The sequence below is a fragment of the Pteropus vampyrus genome, unplaced genomic scaffold (assembly GCF_000151845.1).
Source record: "Pteropus vampyrus isolate Shadow unplaced genomic scaffold, Pvam_2.0 Scaffold20, whole genome shotgun sequence".
NCBI classification, from domain to species: Eukaryota; Metazoa; Chordata; class Mammalia; order Chiroptera; family Pteropodidae; genus Pteropus; species Pteropus vampyrus.
Genome location: NW_011888801.1, coordinates 14,877,365 through 14,900,959, shown reverse-complemented (window position 1 = coordinate 14,900,959; position 23,595 = coordinate 14,877,365). Strand labels below are relative to the sequence as shown.

The 23,595-nt window shown below is 38.6% G+C and overlaps 1 protein-coding gene across 1 annotated transcript in view; it reads right to left on the bottom strand.

The window, feature by feature from the left end:
• Positions 1-8,991: 8,991 nt before the first annotated feature.
• The window catches only part of CUNH10orf53 (chromosome unknown C10orf53 homolog), a 26,928-nt gene continuing 12,324 nt past the window's right edge, over positions 8,992-23,595 (bottom strand). Inside the window, exons 2-3 of the mRNA XM_011355412.1 lie at positions 9,733-9,852; positions 8,992-9,056 (exon numbers count right to left, since the gene is read on the bottom strand). Of these exons, the coding sequence (XP_011353714.1) occupies positions 8,992-9,056; positions 9,733-9,852 (185 nt within the window). The remainder of the gene's footprint in view (positions 9,057-9,732; positions 9,853-23,595) is intronic.

The following is a 23,595-nucleotide window of genomic DNA, read 5'->3' as shown; positions in this document are numbered from 1 at the left end:
CCGATCTCAACACATGACTTTAAGCAGAGATATTGGAGCCAGTCGTCCACCTCACATGGAATATTTTTAGTCCTCTTACCTGTACAAAAACCAAGCTCCCAGGAACATTGCCTGCTTTGGCCTCCAGTGCTCAGCATTGTGCCATCTACGATGTTGCATTACTCTTCCATTTCTGGCTCCAAACATATTTATCTTTTTTTTTTTTTTGAGCCTACTCAATAAATATATTAGAATGCTCCTCTTTTGAAATTTTATCTGTCATTGTTATGTATTTGGAGCAGAGGGCTGTGCTAAAGTAGGACGATTTCTTGAAGAATGTCTCAGAGTCCTTTCATTGCAAGCTATAGAAATGACTTCTAGAATTTGTATATAGGAAACCTGGGAGGCAGCTCATGGGGTGCAGGGACATGACCAGAATAGATCTGGGGATCTAGGCAGCAGAAACTAATGGACAGCTGTTCCTAATATTAATTCCTAGATTTCTAATCATGTTCAGTCATATTGTCACAATCTTTAAGAGTCAAATTCCAGGAAGGAATATCTTATTGGCATTTCTTGGGCCATTCATATCTTTCTTGGAGTAATTTGATTGATAGCCTATCCGAGACTGTGCGATAAATGGAAGAGAACCCCAAAAGAAAATTGGAGTGTTGTTTCCAGACGATGAGAACATGCATGTTGGGCAGAAAAAACTATAGATGCCCATTCTACACACTCTGATGCTAAGTAAAGAACAATAACAACAACATTTTTCAAGTACTTTCAAGTGCATACTATGTGCCAGTCACTATTCTTGGCCTCTTCTATCTAATAACACCTCTAAATCCTCACCATACCCCATGAAACACATGTTACTTTCATGCTACCAATTAAGATGTTGAAGCTCAGAGGGTTGAGCCTCACACTTTCCTAAATTCACATAGCTGGGATTCACATCTACTTGGTTGGAGTCTAGGGCCCTTATCCTGAGCCACTGAGCCACACTGCCTCTGGACTCAAGTGCTTCTCTTTTATGTTGGCTGAGAATTAGTGAGGTAGTTCAGAGACAGCACCTGACACAGCACTCCAGCCATGGTGATCATTCAGTGTCTGGCTAGGTTGGTCAATATGGATCTGATCTGGGCTCATTGGGTTTTCTCCATATGTGGGGAGTGAGAAGTGATGTGAACTATTTTTCCTTTGAATACCCAAGGAAACTTTCATAAATAAGAGGGGACTATCAAACCTTAGAGGCCAGAGTTGAACCATGTTACAAATTATCTGCTTCCCCATGTCGTTTTTCACCTCTCCTTCCAGTTAAAGTACAAAATGAAAATACTCCATGGTCGTTTCCTTCTTAGAACCACCAGACCCAAAGAAAGGCCAAATAAAATAGATGTTGTTGCTTTATTGCAGGGGATCATAAAAATCAAACTTCATATTTTTCCTTACTGGAAATGTAATATATGTCCTTTAAGTAACAATGAGACACTCAGGATAACAGTAAAGCATAATAATCACAAACAGTTATTGACGGCTTAACAGTGTGCCAGGATCTGGGCTCTGTTCATTATATTTCTTCATTTTTATTCTCATAATAATGGCATGAGGAAGGTGTTATTACCATCTCTATTTTACAGATGGGAAAACTGAGAATTGGGAGATTGAGTAATTTTTCAGCCGTACAGATTGTGGACAGAGGCTAGCATTTACACCCCAGCTCTGAATCTCCACCCTGAACTGTTCATATTGTGATGCTGACCAAGAAAACCACTGTCTTTTTTTTTTTTCCTATGACCCCAGTCTATAAAACGACATACTCGCTTCTATTTGAGCAACCTTCAAAACATTTTCTCAGGCCTATGTATGCCCAAGTTTGTCTTGTTCAGGAAAGGGACTTGGGGGCATATTTGCTGGGATCTTATAGCCTGTTGAAATGTGTGCTCTGAACAACACAGGTACCACCCATGCTGTGACTTTGTACACGAGGACAGGCATAACTCATGTTCTAAGCAAGTCAAGCTGTCTGGAAAACATTAACAATTGCAGTGACAGCTGAACAACAAATTGGGAAACGGGGTGATTTTCTTAAACATATCACTGTTACTATCATTTTTCTCAGGAAAAACTCTATAATATATATTTCTTTCCTTTTGCCAAAAGCCCTAACATGTTCTGACAACTTCTCTACATTTAATGAAGTGAATCCAAGCATTCTCATCCACCTCCGCCGCCTCTCTCCCTTATCCATCAGCACATGACTTGTCCTCACTGGTTCTTCCCTTAATCTGGGTCATGAAGCCTGACTGGGTTTGAGTCCTGACTCAACTCCCAGCCAGCCTTGTGGCCAGGGGCAAATTGCTTCACTCTCTGAAACACAGTTTTTAAGAATTCAGCTACTGAGGTTTGTTAGCTCACAGGTTGTTGAGAACTTATTAAGATACATGAAGTGTGCGGCATAGCTTCCTTGCTCAAAACAGGTAATACAGTGAAGCCTTGCAGCCTGTGGTCCATTTTTGCCTGGAATTGAGACAAGGGTGAGGAGTTTGCTGCTTGAGAAAATATGAAAGTGTTTGGTTCTGCAAAAGAGGTGGGGAGGAGTAGGCCCCTGGGGGAATGAGGAGGAGGAAGCACAGCTGTGCTAGGCCAGATGAGACAAAGAGAGTTGGGAAGAAGAGACAAATGTGAGGACTTTCAAAGCCTTTGTTGTGGAGTATGTGATAAAAGCCCCCTCCTCTTTCCCTAGGGAAGCTTCTATAAATTCTACTTTATGCAGGGCTGCCTCTAGATGAGTGTGTTTATTGGAGGGTGAGTGACAACAGTCAGCTCCTGCAGGGGTGGGTGGGTGGTTCAAGTCCCAGACTGGAGCAGGTATGCAGGAAGCTGCAGGGAGCTATCTCAGCTCTGGTGTGAGAGGTGGCCCACACCCCACAGCTGCTCTCAGTGGCAGATTTAATCTTGATGAGTACCACTGTTGTTTGGTGGCTGCTATAGTGAAAAACATTTTGGTTCCAAGTGATAGGAAACCTAACTCACACTGCCTTAGAAAAGCCAATCACTGTGTCTGGGGAGTGTTGTATTCTGATTAGCCAGACGTGAGTTTCAGCTGCTGCAGGGCAGAGCATGGCCTCCAGTTGGACCTCCTAGACTCAGAGCAGGGGGAGGGGTCCCTAAGACAACAGCGCTGTTCCTAGAAGAAGATAGAAAGGAGGCAACGGAAGTGAACAGCCACTGTCTACCACAATGGCCAGAGGAGAGAACCAAGTCTTCTCTGCTCTAGAGTCCCAGAGAGTTTCCAGCCACTAAGCACCTAGGGAGACAATTTTCTCCAGCAGGTCAACTGTTCTGTTGGGAAAAAGGGGATGAGTAAAGATTATGTCAAGAAGAGCCAACTGAATTGGACAGCACTTTACCAGGTGAAGTAGGGCATGACAAGAGAGCACAGGCCTGTAAATGTGAAGGGCCACTTTGATCACTTAAGGCTATAGAGTAGACAGTAAGCAAGTAGAGAGGTGAGTGAGGCCCAGATCATAAAAGGTCTCAAATACTTGACTGAAGAGATTAGACTTCACCCTGAAGCATGTAAGTGTGTCTCAGTCAGGGTCCACAGCTGTGAGCAACAGAGCTGATTGGCTGAGATTGGCTAAAAAGAAATCGTTTGAAGGGAAACCAGAGAACTCAAAGAACTGACAGGAAGTTTGGGGAAGCAGGCTAGATAAAAGATGGGGACAATGGCTCTGAAGCCAGAGGAAGAGCCTAAGTTACACCACAAAACCAGGCCTGGTAGGATCCCATGGTCATGGCTGCTGAAATAGCAGATGTACTACTAGCTTCACTGGATACCAGATGCCAGGGCTGGTGTGATTGCCCTGGCTGCCCACAGATACTGGATGTAGCTGCCATACCTGGAGCCAGAGAACACGTTCTCCATCCTTTGGTTATTTTTGGACCAAAAGCTCAAGAGTCAACCTCTGGGGCAGGTGCATCCAACTGACCAAGTGTGGATACCTTGACTCAGCTTCCATCAAGACCCATTATGTGGGGAGGGCCCCAAGAATAACACGATGAAGACAGCCGATAAATAACAAATGCACAAGGAAGAAGAAACAGGGCTCCATTTATACTTTAGAAAGATTATTTTAGTAGCAATATGTAGAGAGTGGTTTGCAGGAGGAATTAATGGAAACAGAGTAACAAGATAGGAATCCAATGAAATAATCTAGGCAAGAGATGTTGAAATCCCTCACTAGGAAAGGTTAGATTAGCAATATTTTAGAGGGAAAAACAAGAAAAGATGGTGAAGGAATGATAGTCTGTCTCCAAGTTTCCAAACTGAATAAGTAGATCATTGATCCCAACTTTAACATGGGGAGCAGATGCGGGGTTTCCCACAGGTAGTCTGTGGGACATCCAGCTGGAGATGTTCAGGAGATACAGCACAACTGTTGTTTTTGGCAACTCAGCATCTATTCTCCCTTATTCTGGAAACACACAGTCTATTTTTCCTTTGGGGAAATTAACCTCTTTTCTATACTCTGTCCTTTTGGTTCTAATGGGATTGGGTTTCTTCCTCTCAATTCCAGACGTAAGCATGTCATCCAGGCCTGACCAATAAGATCACAGTGATTGATTCAGAAAAGGACACTTGACTCAATCTGGGCCATTGAAGATCAGGCCCTGGGACTTTTGCTGGAACTATTGGGAAGGTAAAACTTTCCTTTTACCAGGGCCTAGAACTACTGGTGGCCATTTTGTCACTACATTTGGTGAGCTTGCATGAGAATGAAGCTAACACAGAAGAACTCAATTTCAAGAGATGGAGATAGTTCTGCTGTCATTGACTGGGCACTTGTATCCAGCCAAGCTTGAAGCTGTAAGTGGAATTTTCAGTTAGATGAACCAATATATTTCTTATTTTCTTAAGCCAGTTGCAGTTCGCTTAAGCCACCTGAAGATGAAAATTTCCTGACTAGAACATTGGGATTGAGAATCTAGAACTTAGCAAAGAAATCAGGGCTGGAGAAAATGTTGGGAAGTTACAGCTGAAGCTGTGGATGTGACTTCAGAGTGTGTGTGGAGAAGAGGATTGTGGAAAGAACCACAGAGTGAGCCAATATGTGGGTGCTGGTACAGAAACACATTTAGAAACACTTATAAATGACTTTGCAGCACTAGTACCGGGACCTTTCTTATAAAGTGCTAATGTTTGTAACAGATTAAGAAAGTTGTATTTAAGACAGTTAAAAACACAGCAAGGCTACTATTTCCTTTTTCATTTCTACAGAAAACCACTGAGATACTATCAGATGTTTTGGAAGCATTTTTCAAAACAAGGGAAAATAGATTTCTCTCTGCGAACAGTTTCCAAAAAGGCACATACTATTCAAATGCCATTGGGCTGCTTGGCTTTAGCGCTGCTCCACTGGTTGCTTCAGAAATACAGTAATCAATAAGCAGTTTCATATACACTTTTCCATTGTGAATTGTGATATTTAGCTCATTTAACTCATTTTCCCAGTGATGCTGGATCCCTAATGAATATTTAAATGACAGTGAATTCTCCCTTACTCTGACTTTTGTTCTTTTTAGGCCCTGGACCACATTGGGAAAAGCAATCTACTTTCCTTAGTCTGAGACTAATCTATGCACATCTTAATCTCATCCAGAAACATCCTCATAGACACACCCAGAATAATGTTTAAGCAAATATCTGGGCATCCTGTGTCCCTATCAAGTTGATGCATAAAATTAATCATTACGACTTTGCACTTCTAATTGGTTTCAATTACTGTTATTTGGGTTTTCCTTTGATGCACTGCTGAATGTGATCCCACTCAGGCAGAACATACAGGCAGAGAAAAGAGAGTGACTTAATTGATGAGCTCATCATGCGGAGGAGTGGGAGCGAACAGCAAGGCCGCACTCCTAGTATGGAACCCCACGTGGTAGGAAGCTCCCATGAAGTTGTATTTGATTCTACCTAATGCTATAGGCAGGAGTGGGGTGGGGGCAGGGAAGTCTGCAAGGAGGGCTTGACAGGTGAGTGGGGCCCTCACGGCTAAGCAAAATTTTGGCAGCCAGAGCACACAGCACAGATATTTCAGGAGAAGAAAGCATCATGAGAAGGCAGAAAAAAGAAAAGGGTGGTTTGTGTTGAGGAACTGTGAGAAATTTGGAGTAACCAGGTTGTATGTATGCAGAATATGGTCTAGGTCAGTGGTAGGACTTAAAAGGAATGAAGAAAACATAATAAATTGGAGGAACAACATTTAGCTCAGTAATTATAGTAGTTTAGGAATATATTTCTAAGTTTAAAATAAAAGTTAATGAAAAGAGAAGCATTTTATAAAAAATTTATAGCTGTGGTTTTCAACTTGGTTTTTCCCATTCAACATATGCTCACATCAGCCGCAGGCTCACTCCCCTAGGGAAGGACAATATATCATCTCAGTTACCACAGAAGGTGTGTACAGAGTGAACAAAGTCCAGAACTGATCCATCCTTGGAAGGTGTGCCCTCCCTCACTGCTCTATCAACCCACTTGGCTGCGGCCAGACTATTCTGCCAAGTAAGGATGATTGATTTTTGTCCAAAGTAGAAGACCTACTAATATAAGTGTGGGTTTTTAATAAAGAGATATTTATAGAAAGGCAAATAATTTTTCTATGTATAACCCAAATGCTGCCTGACTCTTCTGGGTTCATGGGTACAAATGAAAGATTAGCAACAAAAGAAATTTTATTCAGAAGTGTCTTCCCTCATGGTTAAGGACAAGTTCACACTCTTCCACTTGTCCCCTCCTCTGGACAAGAGTGTTAGGGGAGGTGCACCTCTATGGTCTCCCACACAACTCTGGGCCTCTGGGAGGTTTATGGCTGTATTGCCTGGAGTCAAATCCAGCAGCTTCCAGGGCCACTGCTTTCTAAAGTTTCTGCTGCTGCTATGCTCACTTTGTGGGTATATTCCCTTCTCCCTCATCCTTCCCTCTAGCCCAAGAGTAGGCACAGACTGAGAAGAGTAGATACCTCCCTTAAGTCCTTATCATAATTCAGATGTCAAGAGCTTGCTGGAAGCACTAGGATAACTGTTCACCCTCATGGGGTACCAGCCACAGACACTTCCCAGTTTAACTTCCAACCTAACTCCATGCTCTGGAGACCAGTTTATCTCATGTCCCAGGGGGATTTCCAAGCCCTCCTACGCTCCTTGGAATCCAGGCTCAAGAACACTGGGGCTCAGTGGGAAGACATATCTCATCTCAGCAGTCACAGCCTTCTTAGCCATGCCCAGGCTGACCGAGGGAGGGTAATTGCATCACCTTTATGGGGTAATCTCCACCTCTCCCTATAGGGATATGGTCTTGCCGTAACACCACTTTTCTCAGAGTGAGATGGCCTACGTGATTGGAATCAGCTGCACATGTTAAAATGCAGATTCCTGGGGCCCATCCTAGACTCATTAAATCAGAGCATGGGAATAGGGCCCAGAATCTGCCAATATTTAGACATAAATAGAAGAAACCCCAATTGAAATATACCAAAATGTTGTCATTTATTTTATCTTTACCTATATTTTTCCATTTTGCTGTAATGAAAATGTATTTCTCTTGTACAAAAATGTTTATATGAAAACAAAGACAGAATACTACATCTGTAATAACTTATTGGTCTTTGAGGAAAGGGGAATAAATCTAGGGTTGCTAAAGATGTGTGAAAACTGGCACCTGACACCAGGAGGAAGAATTTTTTTTAACCTCAGGCTCTCAGTAAAGATGATTAAGTATTTCTGAAGAGTCCTAAGTGATTCATAATCTCTGAACAAAATCTGATAAGTGAAGTTTGGGCTGAAAATGAAAATTATATCTTTTATTTCATTCACATATGAGAAAGAACTTGTACAAGCAATATCAAGACCTAGGCACCTTTAAAGTTTGAAGCTGCCTGGAGCAATGAAAAGATAGCTTAGCAGGTGCAGCAAAGCCACAGGGAGCAGGGTAGCCATCTACCTGAGGGGTGCAAGCTCAGAGCCAGCAGCTACCTTTGGAGGCTCTGAAAGCCCTTCTTTCCATGTAGGCCCAGGGTATGCTGTGCAAGAATCCATCTTTCTTCTCTCAAAGGTGTGATGCCTTCTTACTGTGACTTCAGATTTAACATTATTAGATCAGTATCTGAATTTCTCCCCTTTTCTTTACAGCTAAGATTATATGCTACAGTTTGGTGCATAGATCTGAAAGTTAAAAAAAAAAAAAGCCATCATTTTGACTTAGGTGATTTTTTACACTGACTATAACTAAAACTCTTCTTTAACTCTGTGGGGCTGTCTTTTCCTCCAGAGGGCTAGAGAAGCCACTTTACCCTCTCTGCCCTGGCCTCTTTCAGGCTCTCTTCAGAGCAGCCTGCTGGATTAGCTAAATGTGAAAGAAGACAGCTAATTTTCTTGTTTTAAAGGAGAATAACTGAAAGTTTGATTTTTGGTAATTGTCTATTAGCATTTTAAATATTATTTCACTAGGAACAAGAAATAAACTTGTAGGATTAGCCAGGTTTCCAAATACTGACATTAACTTTTGGTTCAGATTTTCAAAGACCACTATTCTCCCTTCTGCCCATCTGCTCCTGCCCATCTTTAATTTTATCTGTTCCTAGCTCTTAGCTAACTACAGCATGGAATCTCAGATGCTTCTGGCAACTATGCGTTATTAGTAAGAGATGGAGCTTTGTTATTAGATTGCATTTTATTATTTCCTTTAGCTCAACATGTACCTGATATTAGAGGGCTCTCCCTATGGGTTGAAATGCTGCAAATGATTGTTTTTTTTGTTTTTGTGGGCCCCTTTTCTTTGCAGCCAGGTAAGAAAAGCTATGCTGTGCTGGTTGAAGGACAGGCTGGTATTTTCTTGTTCGGACTGGTAGAGCCCAGAGTCCATGGCCCAAATGGCTGCTTTTGTTTGCATCACAGAATGACCAAGGCAGTTGCTGTTCTGTTGACAAGATGCTTGTTCCAACGAGGAGATCAGTAGGCATTTAGCACGGCTAATCTGGCCTCTTGGCACAGAGGGTCTAATTTACCATCACCTCCTAGGGAAATAGATAGAATTTTCTTGTGGCCAGCTTTATATACAATTTAATGTTATATAAGACATATATATAGCTTCCACTAGGAGAGTATTTTCAAAGTATACAGGCATGTTAATGGTTAACTATCCTTTAATAGAGTATTAGGGGATTGCAAAAGCTTTTACTTCTGAGCAGGGTGAGGTATGCCTGATGCCAGCCTGCCAGGCCAGAAACTCTCCAGGGCAAAGAAATTCTTAAAACATTACTGATAAGGCATTGCACTGCTGACATATCATTTCTATCTTAGCAAGCCTAGATAAAATAATCAAATGGAACAAAAATAGTTCTGAAGGCAACTAATAATAAAACACGCATTATTAAAAATGCAAAAACAAAAATAAAACAACCTATTATCACTAAATTCTCATCATGTCATTTAAAATCTAGAGCTAAAACTTCATTTTCTTTCTGTTCTTCTTTTGTTCTCGATGTTATGGGAAGAAGCCCAGAGCATCAAGCAATTTACCGTGTGTGGTTTAGGATGCACTTATTCACGTGCCATGGAACACAGGCCTTTGTGTAAGAATTTAAGACTCAGAAAGAAACCCAGTTTGAATCTGGGTATGACACACTGACCGCTTCAACTAGAAACTGAGGACACTTCAGAGAAGGCAAAATGCTGGTTGGAAGGATTTACCAAACTCCAAGTCTTTGATGTTGCAGTGGAAGACAACTTCTTCATTCACCTTGAGTTCTACCACATTCCAGTCTTCTATCTTCTCTAGAATGACCTTGTGTCCATCTTCAGCCAGCACAGCTGGAAAAAACAAAGAGGGAAATTGGTGATAGGATGCAGACTCCAGATTAACCTAATATGCAAATGTCCTCATGCATGACAGCAGCTGGTCTGCTCTACAGTTGCTCATGCCTATAATCCAGCTGTCCTGGTGGGCACCTATTTGGTGCTAGCCCCGGTGTACTCTTACCTTTTCTGAGAAGCACAGCCAAAAATTTGCACATTTAAGGATTGGTTGAGATTTGCCCAAGACCCACATGATCTGTGAAAATATGAGCTTTCTCTAGGAAGAGTTTTTTAGCTTTTCTTATAGAGACAATACTCAGTGTTGGAAGGAATTTGTGGAATTTGGTAACTTCTTACCCTGCTGATGAAAATATAAATTGGTCATCTTCCTGGAGTACATTTTGGTGGTATATGCCCCAAACCTTTAAATCCTCAAAAAATTAGAATTAAAAAATGATTCTAATCTCAGGCCCAGGAAATTGCACTTACAAGAAAGTTTCCTAAAGAAAAAATAAAAAATACAGGCAGATTTTTGCAACAAGATATTTCATAATGCAGTTTTATAATAACAAGATACTGTGAATAACTTACATGCCCAATAATAAGAGGGTAATCAGGTAGATAGTGGGAAGTCCATATGATGAGATTTTATTAGGATATTTCAAAAAATGTTTAGGATTTTTTTAATAGCAAGAAAAGTATAATATAAGCAAAAATTAGCCTACATATAATATATATAAAATATATATTCAATATTAATTAAAATACAAATATGTAATGGAACAAAAGAAGAAAATACCCAGTGGTTATCTCTCTGTGGTGAGATTATGAAAAACTTTTCTCTCTTTTTTTTTTTATCATTTTTCAGATTTTCTATCATAATTAGAAAAAGACATTTTAAAAAAAATGAATAGACTAAACTTTTATTCTTACCTTTGGAATCTGCATTTTGGTTATCACACTCAATGGCTCCTTCCCTAGAGATCAGCTATGGAAAAATTGTTAGATTTATTCTCTGTTGGAGAAATGCAAGGGCTTAGGAGGATTAATGTGTATTGAACAGCCTCGAGCTCTATTTTCTCCAACATGCTTTTCCCTAACTTTCTTGATGTGTTCGCCTTTCTCATTGGTGTTAGAGTTGGTATGCTAAATCACCACCTTTGGAAGTCTATATGCATTAGTGAGAGTTTTGGTTAGGATGGAAAGAGAAATCAGGTGAGGGGCATGATTTTTAAAGTCAGCATTTCAATCAGTCTTATATGGAAAACAGTTATTGTCAGTTAATTGCATATAATTGCAGAGACAATTGCTTTTTCAAAATGTTGGCATGTCCACTTCTTCACCTTTCAATCAGTTCAAGAACATCCAGCCCCAACTGTGAACATTTTAATTGTGTAATTTTAATTTCACTTCTGGAAAGGAACTTCAGAAAGTAACTCAGCGAGGATCTCCATTAGCAAGATAGCGCTCCTTGGGCACCCAGTGGTGCCCTAATTGACCTTGTGTCAGCTAACACCAATCTCTACAGAACACCTGCATCTTTTTCTTTGGTATATTTATGTTATTGGATCCTCCTTAAATGTCTTGTTCTTAAACTTCTTTGGAGGAAGGCACGCAGCTTGGACCAATGACTTATTTAAATGAAGCAGTCCACCCAATTTCGAATGGCCAGTGGATCATCTAGGAAGCATAAATCTCTACTGGCAGAGATTTATGGGGATCATGCACTCCCCCAGCAGCAGCCCCTCAGGAGAGGAGAGGTGTAGCTGGAGAGGGAAAAGCTCCAAGTGGGTAGGTGGGAGGCAATTCAGCCTCCATAACTGTGGATTTTCATTGTCTGAAGATTTTCCTTGGAACAAAACAGCTGCTCCACTCCCACTTGACACCCCATCTCTGGGGGCTACCTCTATCTTACTAATACCCAACACCAACTATCTAAGGCTTGGGGGTTCTAGAAAGGAGGGCAAAGGCTCTGTTTGGGGCTGGTCACCATGACTTCAGTCTAAGTGAGGAGGGGCTTTGCAGGAGGGAGACCCCGGAAAGGTGTGTACCCTGCAGCTGCCATGGCTCTTTCCCTCAGGGTCCCATCTGACCGAGCCTCGTGTAGCACGTGAGTTTGGGATTTGTTTTAAGAGAGCAATGTTAAGATATATCTTACCACTCTTTCGTGGTAAGGTATGCCAAATAATGGGGCCCACCTCATACCTGAGCGAGTGAAGCCCAACAGGAAGAAATCCTCTTAAGAGAGCAGATTACTCCTCACTTTACCCTCTATATAATCACAAAACATGGGCTCTCAGTGCCTTTATCTCCCTCACTGACCACAACACCCTCTTACCCGCTAAGTGCCCCTCGTTAATAAATCTCATTGAATAAACAAGCTCATAATGACACTGGGCACCTCCACTGGCTCTTTTGGACTCTGAGTGACCTAAGTCTGATTCTCCATTAAAGTGATAAGGCACCTCAGAGTCTAGATCATATATCACCCTTAAGACACCGGCCCCTTCTCATCAGTCCAAGATGTGTTGAGCCCAAAAGTAGGGTGGCCAGTGCAAGCTTAAGGGATCAAACTCGAAGAAGCACCAGAATTCCTGCAGCTCATCCAAATGCCACCTCTCTACATGGAGGATGCATTTTTTCCTATGAGCTACCATGGGGTTGTCTATTCAAAGAAAGGTCAGATAAATATATGCCATGCAACAAAGTCTGCAGAGGCAGTGGCTAAACTCCAGCATAAATCAACCAGAAGCTATAAGGCCACCCACAGAATGCCTGCCTCTTTGAAGTGGCACCTCATTCTTCAAGGGGGATCTGGGTAAACTGAAGGGACACAGAAAAGCCTCCCACTTCTTAGTGCTAGTGAAATCGTACACCATCTGTGAATGATTTAAACACTGCTGGTTAAGGAGTCAAGGCAAACAGACAGACAAGTCATATCCCCCTGCTCTCTTTGGCACAGGTGCAATGCCAGTGACCATTAATGACTGCAGCTAATGTACAGCTAGGGATGGTAGGACAGCACTCAGAGCATCTTAAATAAATAAGGGCAAACTCTATTTTTATGAGTCAGTTTCAATTCCTTCTAGTTCTCTTTAGTGGGTCATTTGGCAGACTTAAATACAACAGGTAAGAAGCAACCATAGCCAGGGAAATTACTTAGAATTTTTTGTTAAGAATTAGTTAAATTTCATCTGTACTGAGGTCATAGTAGAGACATTTTTGCTGAGCCATTATATTGTATTATAATTTACTGAGCTATTATAATGTTCAGATTGTTTAAGGCATAGTGAGTTCAGGAAAGATCAAGTATATTTTCAAAGCCAGCAGGGCTTCAAGAAATGATACAGAACTGTGATTTTTAAAGAAACACATAGAATTCAGATGAGGATCTGCAAATGCACCACTCTGTGTTTGTTGTGATGTTAGTGTCAAGTCCAAAGTGGTAGGGAAGCATGGGACAGGGAGGGCAGAACTGATACTCTCTACTCTGCTTCTGTTAACACCTTTACACTTGTTGCTGGCCTTCATTAAATGATGGCTGCCAGTATAATATGAATTATCATTCAGAAATATACAAAGCTAACTTTAAAAATCAACCACCTGCTGATACTTTGCAATACTCAAGTCTCCTTCAATCATGAAAATTCTCCCCTTGATCTTTTCAAAATACTCCTCTCCTCCCCGACTGTGGGAAGAGCTGCCTGTGCTCTTTGCTTTCTCATCTCTACCCACTCCTCTACCTCCTACAGTTGAACCCTCAGCCCACCTTGTCCTGAACTTGTGCTCTCAGAGGTGAAGAACCATCAGCACATTCAATGGTTCTCCCAGTTCTCCCTGACTTCTCTCAGCAGATGGATACTCTGACCCATCTCCTTTCTTGCTTTTTAAAAATACTTCTGCTAGTAAAAATAAATATTTTAAGCTCTAAAATTTTTAGCAGGTTATAAACGTAATGCAGACCCATGATTTTTAAAATTTATATTATAATTTTATTTTATTATTTTTCTTTTTTTTTTTAAATTAAGTTTATTGGGGTAACAGACCTATGATTTTTTAAAAGCTTAAAAATTATCAAAAAATAAAGGACAAAAATATTTAAATCACCCCAAATTCTTTTCCCCTTTTTGCCTTTTTCAATGGCAAAAATTCCATGAATTCCATGTACACTCTCATCAGAGTGTACATGGAATTCAGGAGCACACTGTATTCCCTTAACACTATGTTGTGGTGCTCCAGCCCTGTCAATATACATAGGTCTGCTACATTGCATTTTATGTGATGCGTGTACTGCAATTTATTCAGCCACTTCTTTTTCTGTTTCTTTTTTCTCATTTTTCACTGTTGCTAAGAAATGTTGCAAGAAACATTGATGAGCATTCTTATGTGTACATGTGCAAGTTTGTGTGTGTGTGTGTGTGTGTGTGTGTGTGTGTGTGTGTGTGTGTGTGTAAAATTGAGAAATGGCATACCTGATTCCCCAGTATATGGTTAAATTTTAAGGCACTGCCAAGTTGCCCTCCAAAGTTACTGTGCTAATTTACCCTCTCATAGCAAGTCTTTGAGAACACTCTTTTTCTAAGTCTTTCATCAACCATGAATTCATCTTTTTCTAGAGATCACTTCTGCTTAACATTTTGGTGCCCACTAGCCATTTTCTTCTTAAAATTCTCATGTCACTTGCCTCCTGTGCCTCCAGAAATTGGCAGTGGTCCCTCGGAGGGGTGCAGAGGTAGGAGAGAACCTGGAGAAGGGAAATCTTTCCCTTGAAGCATACATTCCAATAGAAGAGAAGGATAACAAGCTAGATAGGTGAAATATATGTCATGTTAGACATTATGAGCACCAAGAAGAACTAAGAGGTGGGAAGGGAGATATGGAAGAAGGAGACACAGGGAAGTGTTGACAATTTTGATGGGGATGCTCAAGGAAGGCTATCTCAAGGTTACTTTTGAGAAAGACCTGAAGGCTCAAAGAGAGTGAATAGTGAGGGCAGTGTAGGAATCTGGGAGAAGAGCATTCCAGGTGGAGCAACTGCCAAGCCCTGAGATGAAAGTGTACTAAGAGTGTTCAAGGGTCAATGATGAGGCCTGTGAGGGTGCAGAAGAGTGAGCAAGGTGGGCAGGTTAGTAATGTTGGGAGGACATGAGGTCAGGAGAGTCATCAGGAGCCTGGTAGGCTACTTGAAGCCTTTGGTTTCTATCTTTAGTGATCTGGGAATCACCAGAATATTCTCAGAGGCATGGGCCATGCTCTGATTCAGATTTAATGGCATCACCTGGCTTTGATGATGAGAACAGACTTCAAGGGATAAGAGTGGTCTCAGGGAGGCCAGGGCTGTGATCCAGGCAGGAGATGATTGGCGGCTTGGATACAGAAGTGGAGGGTAGTCTGTAAGAAGGGTAAGAAGTGGTTAGATTCTGTCTGGATGCTTTGAAGATAGAGCTAATAGGATGTTCTGCTAGACTAAATAAGGAGTGTGAAGGAAAGAGGAGATAAAGATGCCTTCAAGGTTTTTGACCTGAGTAACTGAAAGAATGGAGCTGCTGTGAACTGAGATGGAAAGAATGCAAGACGAGCTGTTCTCCTGCACAGCAGTCTTCCATTATCCAGGGGAGATACATCTCAAGACAGCCAGTGGATGCCTGAAACCATGGAGAGTTTGGAAATTTTGGACTTATTAGTCTGAGATGCCTACTAAACATTTCAATGACAATGAGAGGTCCTGAATGGAGGTATAAATTTGGGAGTCATCAGCATATAGATATCATTTAAAATCATAACAACTTCTGACTCAAATCTGCCTTTATCTTTCTCCTGAAATACAGACTGTAATTTCTAATCTATTAATATTTCTTAATAATTCATTGTCTCCCACTTTTCCTCCCCAGATCTCTTCCTTCAGAATTAGCCTCTTATGGCACATCCTTGATCTCATCATTATTTAGCTCAAGAAACTTTCCTGGCTCCCATTTGCCAAGGCCTGACTCTCTCGTTGCACACCTTCCTCCAGGCAGATCCAGCTGCTTGCCACTTGCCAACATTTCCCGAGCTACTTCCTCCTCCCCTTCCCTGTTACCCCCATCCTTAGAATAATAAGAACCAATATTCATTGAACATTTACTATATGCAGGTATGGTGTTCATGACTCTATCTGCATTCTCTTTTTGGAATTTCACTTTTTTGAGGTAGGGATTTTCTCCCATTTTACCTTTAAGTAAATGAAGACTCAGAAAGGTAAAATGACTTGATCTTGACTTTGGTCACACATTAAAGGGTGGAGACCAATTCAAAACTAACTGAAGTTCAGAGCTTTGTCTCTGTCAACAAAGCCAAGAATGTAAGCAGGAGACAAGTGACCAGGGGGAGGTGACCAGCAGAGCTGACGGGATTTGTGTAAAATGAGATGGGAAGTCTTTCCACTCTAAAACTTGTAAATTGTACAGTATAACAAAATGTTCATTTATGCATTCTGTTTTAATAGAATTCTTGGTATGTAAGTGATCGATTTGAACTCTCTGCAGTCAGGCTGATTGTGGCAGCAAAGAAACAATTAAAAAGTGTCTGCAGATATCAGCAAAATGGTGGAATAGGCAGCTCTATATTGCCAATCACCCATAGAAATGTCAAAAAAAACAACCAGAAAATGTCAGAAACAACATTCTCCGAACTTTGGAAAATAGTGAAAGGTGGCAAACAAATGAATGCTGAATCAAGTAAAAGGCAACTTTAAACTGATAAGAAAGCGTCGTGGCATCTTTGTTACATCCTCCCTGGTTTGATGGCAGTCTTGAAGATAGCAGCCCTTGTTTGCAGTGTGGGACCCTGGTCTTTGTTTGAAGAGGGAGAGCATAGCAGACTTTATTTGTAAAATCTTGTGGTTGTCTGTTCTAACCTGTATGGCTGCTACCTAAATGATTGACACTCCTGTTTGTTTCACCTAACTCAGAACTCTCACGGGGTAAAAAAGCTGTGGGCAGTGCTCGGAAACATTGTAAGGCAAATGAAAATTTGTAGCTGTCTGGGCAAAAAACTGTTGAGACGTACAATAAATCTCATAAAGCCTGAGAGAAATAGCTAGGGAGAGAGCTTCTTTGAGAATTAGAGCATTTAAAAGCACTTGTGTAGACTGGGGGATTTAGAAAGCCAAGTGAGTGCCCAGAACAGGATGCAAGCTCAGAAAAGACTTGGGAAGATCCTAAGCTTTCATCACTGGTTGATCTATGAAAACAGGAAGTAAAAGCTGAGGTATTGTAAATAGCCTGGATAAGTGTTAAAGGAGTGCCTCAACGTAGAGCAAATAAATAAAGAACCTTTGAGGCTTTTTGTTTTATTTTGTTTTGTTTTAAAGCTGATGGCATTCATGTAAATCTCTGTTGAAACACTGGCTGAACAAAAGCTAAGACTTCAGCAATTCAGAACACAAACCCTGGGGAAAGGGGGGAATCTGATTTTCAGAATTACTACTTTATAATATTTGAAAATCTGTTTTCAACAAAAAAATTAAAAAGCATATAAAGAAACAGGAAAGTCTCAGACATTCCAGCGAAAAAAATAAATTGACAAAAACTGTCTCTGAGGAAATCCAGACATTAGACTTACTTTAAATTAACTATCTTAATGCTATCTTAGGCTAAAAAAGCAAAAGGAAACCATAGACAAACACTAAAGGAAACAAGGGAAATGATGTATGAACAAAACAAGAATATCAATAAAGAGAAATTCTAAAAAAGAACCAAATGGAAATTCTGCAGTTGAAAAACACAATGCAGTAGTCTTTCCTTATCCATAGGGGATACGTTCCAAGTTACCCAGTGGATGCCTGAAACAATAGAGAGTACCAAACCCTATATATACTATGTTTTTTCCTATACATACATAAAATTTAATTTGTAAATTAGGTGCAGCGAGATTAACAAAAATACTTAATAATAAAATAAAATAATTATAATAATATACTATAATAAAAGTTATGTGAATATGGTCACTCATTTCAGGGGATCCCTTGCTGAAGTCTTCATATAGGCTCAATGCTTTCTGGTGCAACAGTTGTTGTCAATTGGAACATGTTTTCTGTCATGTCTTCTACCCACAAATTTAATGCCTTTTCCGTCTTGATTAAGCACTTATCATGCACTGTTACTGTAACTTTTGCAGTTTGAGGTGTGACAGCAAACCTAGTAAATTTTTTTCTTTTTCATAATTTCACAGATAGAAGATTTGTTTCTACCACAGATCTTAGCAATCTTAGAATGTGATTTTTTTTATTAAGTCAAGTACTTTCACCTTTTTACTTAAAGGAAGCACTTTATGGCTTCTCTTTGGCATATCTGGATTGCTAGCATCACTACTCTTGTGCTTTTGAGTCGTTATTAAGAAAAATAAGGGTTACTTGAATACAAGCACTGCAGTGGCATGACAGTTGATTTGATAACTAAGGTGGCTACTAAGTGACTAATGACTGGGTAATATATACAGTGTGGATACACTGGACAAAGGTATGATTCACATCTGGGTGGGATGGAACAGGATAATGTAAAATTTCGTCATGCTACTCGTAATGGTGCTTAACTTAAAATTTATGAATTGCATATTGATTTTTTTTTTATTTCTGGAATTTTCCACTTAATGTTTTTTGGACTGTGATTGACCGTGGAAAGTAGAACTACAGATAAGAGGGAACTATGATAACTGAAAAAAAAATTCACTAGAGCTATTCAGCTGTATATTTGAGCAAGCAAAAGAAAGAATTAGTAAACTTGAATGCAGGATAGTTGAAATGATTGAGTCTGAGAAACAGAAAGAACAAATATTAAAGAAAAGTGAACAGAGCCTAAGGAACATGTGGGACACCATTACATGTACAAACATACACACAATGGAAATCTCAGAAGGAGAAAAGAAAAAGGGGAAGACAGAATATTTGAAGGAATTATGGTTGAAACTTTCCAAATTTAATGAAAGATGAAAATACATATTCAAGAAACTCAACTAACTCCAAGAGGGATTAATTCAAAGGATCCACATGGAGATGCATTTCAGTCAATTGTCAAAAGACAAAGAAAGAATCTTAAAAGGAACAAAAGAAAAGTGACTTGTCATGTATAAAATTAGCAACTAAATGATTTCTCATCAGAAACCAGGAAGGCCAGAAGGCAGTGGAATGACATATTTAAAATACCAAAAGAAAAACGTGTATTGGTCAGAGTTCTCCAGAGAAATAGAACCAATAGGTCATATATATAGACTGAGACAGGAGAGAGAGGAGGGAGTGGGCCGGGGTAAGGGGTGGATATTTATTTTAAAGAATTGGCTTATATAATATGAGGGCTGATAAATCTGAAGTCTGAAGGAGTGGCAATTCAGGTAAGAGTTGATGTTGCAGACTTGATTCTGAATTCCACAGATCAGGAAACAGAGGCAGTGGTTCTATGTTGCAGTTTTATGGAGAATTTCTTTTTTGGGTAACCTCAGTCTTTTTTCTTAAGTTTTTCAACTGATTGGTAGAGGCTTACCACATTATTGAGGGTATTCTTCTTTATATGTAGCCTCATGGTTGTAAATGTTAATCATATCTAAAAAATACCTTCACAGAAACATCTAGACTAGCGTTTGATCGAATAACTGGGCGCCATAGCCTAGCCACAAAATCGACACAAAAAAACTAAGCATCACAACTGTCAACCAAGAATACTAGGTATGTCAAAATTACTCTTCAACAATGAAGGGAAAATTAAGACATTTTCAAATAAATAAAAGCTTATAGAACTTGTTGCTAATAGACCCTACAAGAAATGCTAGAAGAAGTCCTTCAGGCTAAACTGAAAGGACACTAGAGAGCAACATGAATCCATACAAAGAAATAAAGAACACTGATAAAGGTAGAGATAAGAGTAAATATAAAAGTAATTGCTACTGCACTTTTGGTTTGTAACTCTTTTTTTCCCTATATGATTGAAAAGGCAAATGAATGATACAATACTTATAAATCTATGTTAATGGGTACACAATGTATGAAGATGGCAATAACGATATAAAGTGAGGATGGAGATGTATAGAAGCAGATTGTTTGTATGCTAGTGAAAACCAAGTTGGTATTATTTAAACTAGGTTGTTATAAGTTTAGAATGTTTATTGCAATTCCCAAGGTAACCACAAAGAAAATAATTTAAAAATATACTAAAAAGGAAAAAAGAAAATAAAAATGGTACAGTACAAAAAATCGACTAAATTTTTAAAAAGGACGGTAATGGAGGAATTGAGAAGCAAAAATAAGATATGACATATAGACAACAAATAAATGGAAGAAGTAAGTCTTTCCTTATCAGTAATTACTTTAAATGTAAATAAATTAAACTCTTTAATTAAAAGGCAGAGTTGGGCAAAATGGTTAAAGAAGCACAATCCATTTATATACTGTCTACCAGAGACTCACTCGAGATACAAAGGCACAGGTGGTTAAAAGTGAAAGGATGGAAAAGATATTCCATGCAAAGAACAACCAAAAGAGATTTAGGTTATCTATATTATTATCAGACAAACTAAATTTTAAGTAAAAAAGTTTAAAAGAACCAAAGAAGGACATTATATAAGGACATTATATATTAATAAACATTTCAATCTGTCAAGGAGACTAATATTTATAAACATATATACACCTAACGACAGTCCCAAAATGTATAAAGCAAAGATTGACAGAATTAAAGGAGAAAATAGTTTTACAATAGCTGGAAACTTTGATACATTACTTTCAATAACACCTAGACAGAATATCAATAAGGAAACAAAGGACTTGAACAGCATTATAAACCAAGTAGACCTAACATAAATAGAGCACTCCACCAAAGGCAGAGTATATATTCTTCTCATGTGCACATGGAACATTCTCCAGAGCAGACCATATTTTAGACCACAAATCAACAAGTCTAAATAAAATTTAAAATAATGAAGTCTTACAAAGTATCATTTCTGCTGACAACAGAATGAAGCTAGAAATCAATAACAGAAGAAAATTTAGAAAAATCACAAATATATGGGAATTAAACAACATACTCCTAAGCAACCAATGAGTCAGTGAAGAAATCACAAGAGAAATTAGAAAATATCTTGAGAGGAATAAAAAGAAAAACACAACATATTAAAACTTACAGGATGTAGGGAAAGCAGTGCTCAGAGGGAAATTTATAGCTGTAAATGCCTGCACTAAAAGAGAAGATCTCAAAACAATGATCTGAATATACAGATTAAGGAAGTAGAAAAAGAGCAAACCAAACCCAAAGCTAGCAGAAGGAACAAAATAATAAGGATTATACTGGAGATACACAAAATGTAAAACAGAAAAACAATAAAAAAAATCAACAAAACCAAAAGTTGGTTCTTTGATAGACAAATCTGCAGCTAGATTGACTAATAAAAAATGAGAGAAGCCTCAAATAACTAAAATAATAAATAAAAAAGGGACATTACAACTGACTTTATAGAAAAGGATTATAATACAAAAATAAAAAGGGTTGTAAGAGAATACCATTAACAACTATACCCAAAGTGGATAATCTACATGAAATGAACAAATTCCTAGAAACATAAAACTACCAAAACAGACTTAAGAAACAGAAAATCTAAACAGAACTATAACTAGTAAGAAAATTGAATTAGTACTCAAAAACTTCCCAATGAAGAAAAGCCCAAGACCAGATGGCTTCATCGTGAATTCTACCAAACATTTATTAATGCTAGTCTTTTTCAAACTCTTCCAAAAATTTAAGAGAAGGGAACATTTTCTAACTCATTCTATGAGGCCAGCATTATCCTGATATCCAAGCCAGACAAAGACACTATAAGAAAAGAGAACTACTGACCAATATCTTTTAAGAAACCTAATTCAAAAGCCTCAGCAGTAAAATAATAAATAAAACTAAGCAATAAAATAACAAATTAAACTAATAGTAAAAGATTTATACACTATGACCAAGTGTAAAAATCAATAAATGTAATATATCTCATTAATAGAATGAAGGAAACAAAAATACATAATGATCTCAGTTGATCCAATCTCTGACAAAATCCAACTTTTCATGATTCAAAACACTTAAGAACTGGGAATAGAAGACAACTTAACCACAATAAAGGCCATATAGGAAATATCTACAGCTAATATCATACTCAATAGAGAAAGGCTGAAAGCTTTTCTCTTAAAATCAGAAACAAGACAAGGATGCCTGCTTTTGCTACTTCTATTCAACATAGTATTAGAACTTCTAGCTAGAGAAATTAGGCAAGAAAAAGAAATAAAAGGCATATAAATTGGAAAATAAGAAGTAAAACTACCTCTATTTGCAGATGGCATGATCTTATATCTAGAAAATACTGGAGTCCACATAAGCTAATAAACGAAATCAACAAAGTTTAAAGATTCAGAATCAATATACAAGTCAGTTGTATTTCTTTATACCAGCAATGACCAGGTAATTAAGAAAACAATTCTAATTACAATAGCATCTAAAAAAAATGAGACACTTTGGAAAATATTTAACCAAAGAGATGCAAATCTTGATCCATGTGGCAGGGGAGGTGGCAGGGTGGAGGTGTTCTGGAACCATTTTGTCACAGATACTGAAGGATAACTAAGTTTTTGCTACATGGCAACTCAGCACACCTAACCCCTGCATTGTTCAAGAGCCAATTATACATTATACATTATACATATTTAATACAATCTCTCTTAAAATCCTAATGGTGATTTTTTTTCAAAAATGGAAAAACTCCAAAACATCAAAGGGAATTTCAAGAGACCAGAATAGCCCAAAACAATCTTGAGAAAGAAAGAAGTTGGAGTTCTCACACTTCCTTATTTCAAAACTTACTAAAGCTACATAATCAAAAGAGTGTGGTACTGTCATAAGGATAAATATATAAGCCAATGGAATAGGATTGAGAGTCCAGAAATAAAACACCACATCTACAGTCAATTGGTTTTGGGCATGAATGCCAGGACTATTCAATGGACGAAGAACAGTTGCTTTAACAAATGGTACTGGAAAAACGAGATATCCACATAAATATTTTAAATTTTTTTAAATTTTCAATTGCAATTTACATACTACATTATATTAGTTTCATGTGTACAACATAGTGATTAGACATTTATATAACTTACGAAGTGATCACCCCGATAAGTCCACTACTGACCTGACACCATAAATAGTTATTAAAATATAATTGACTATATTCTCTATGCTGTACTTTATATTGCTTGACTATTTTTATAACCTCCAATTGGTACTTCTTAATTCCTTCAACTTTTACCCCAAATGTCCTCCCATCTGGCAACCATCAATTTGTTCTCTGAATCTATGAATTTGTTTTTGTTTTGTTTGTTCATTTATTTTTTTTATTACTATTTTCAATTAGAGTTGACATTCAATATTATTTTATATTAGTTTCAGGTGTACAGCATAGTGGTTAGACATTTATATATAATTTACGAGACAATCCTCCCAAATTATCTAGTACCCACCTGGGACTATATGTAGTTATTATGATATTATTGACTATATTCCTTATGCTTCACATCCTCATGACTATTTTGTAACTATCAACTTGTATTTCTTAATCTTAATCTCTTCACCTTTTTCAGCCAGCCCCCCAACATTCCTCCCATCTGGGAATCATCAGTTTGTTCTCTGTATCTATGAGTCTGTTTCTGTTTTGTTCGTTCATTTATTTATTTATTTATTTATTTATTTATTTATTTATTTA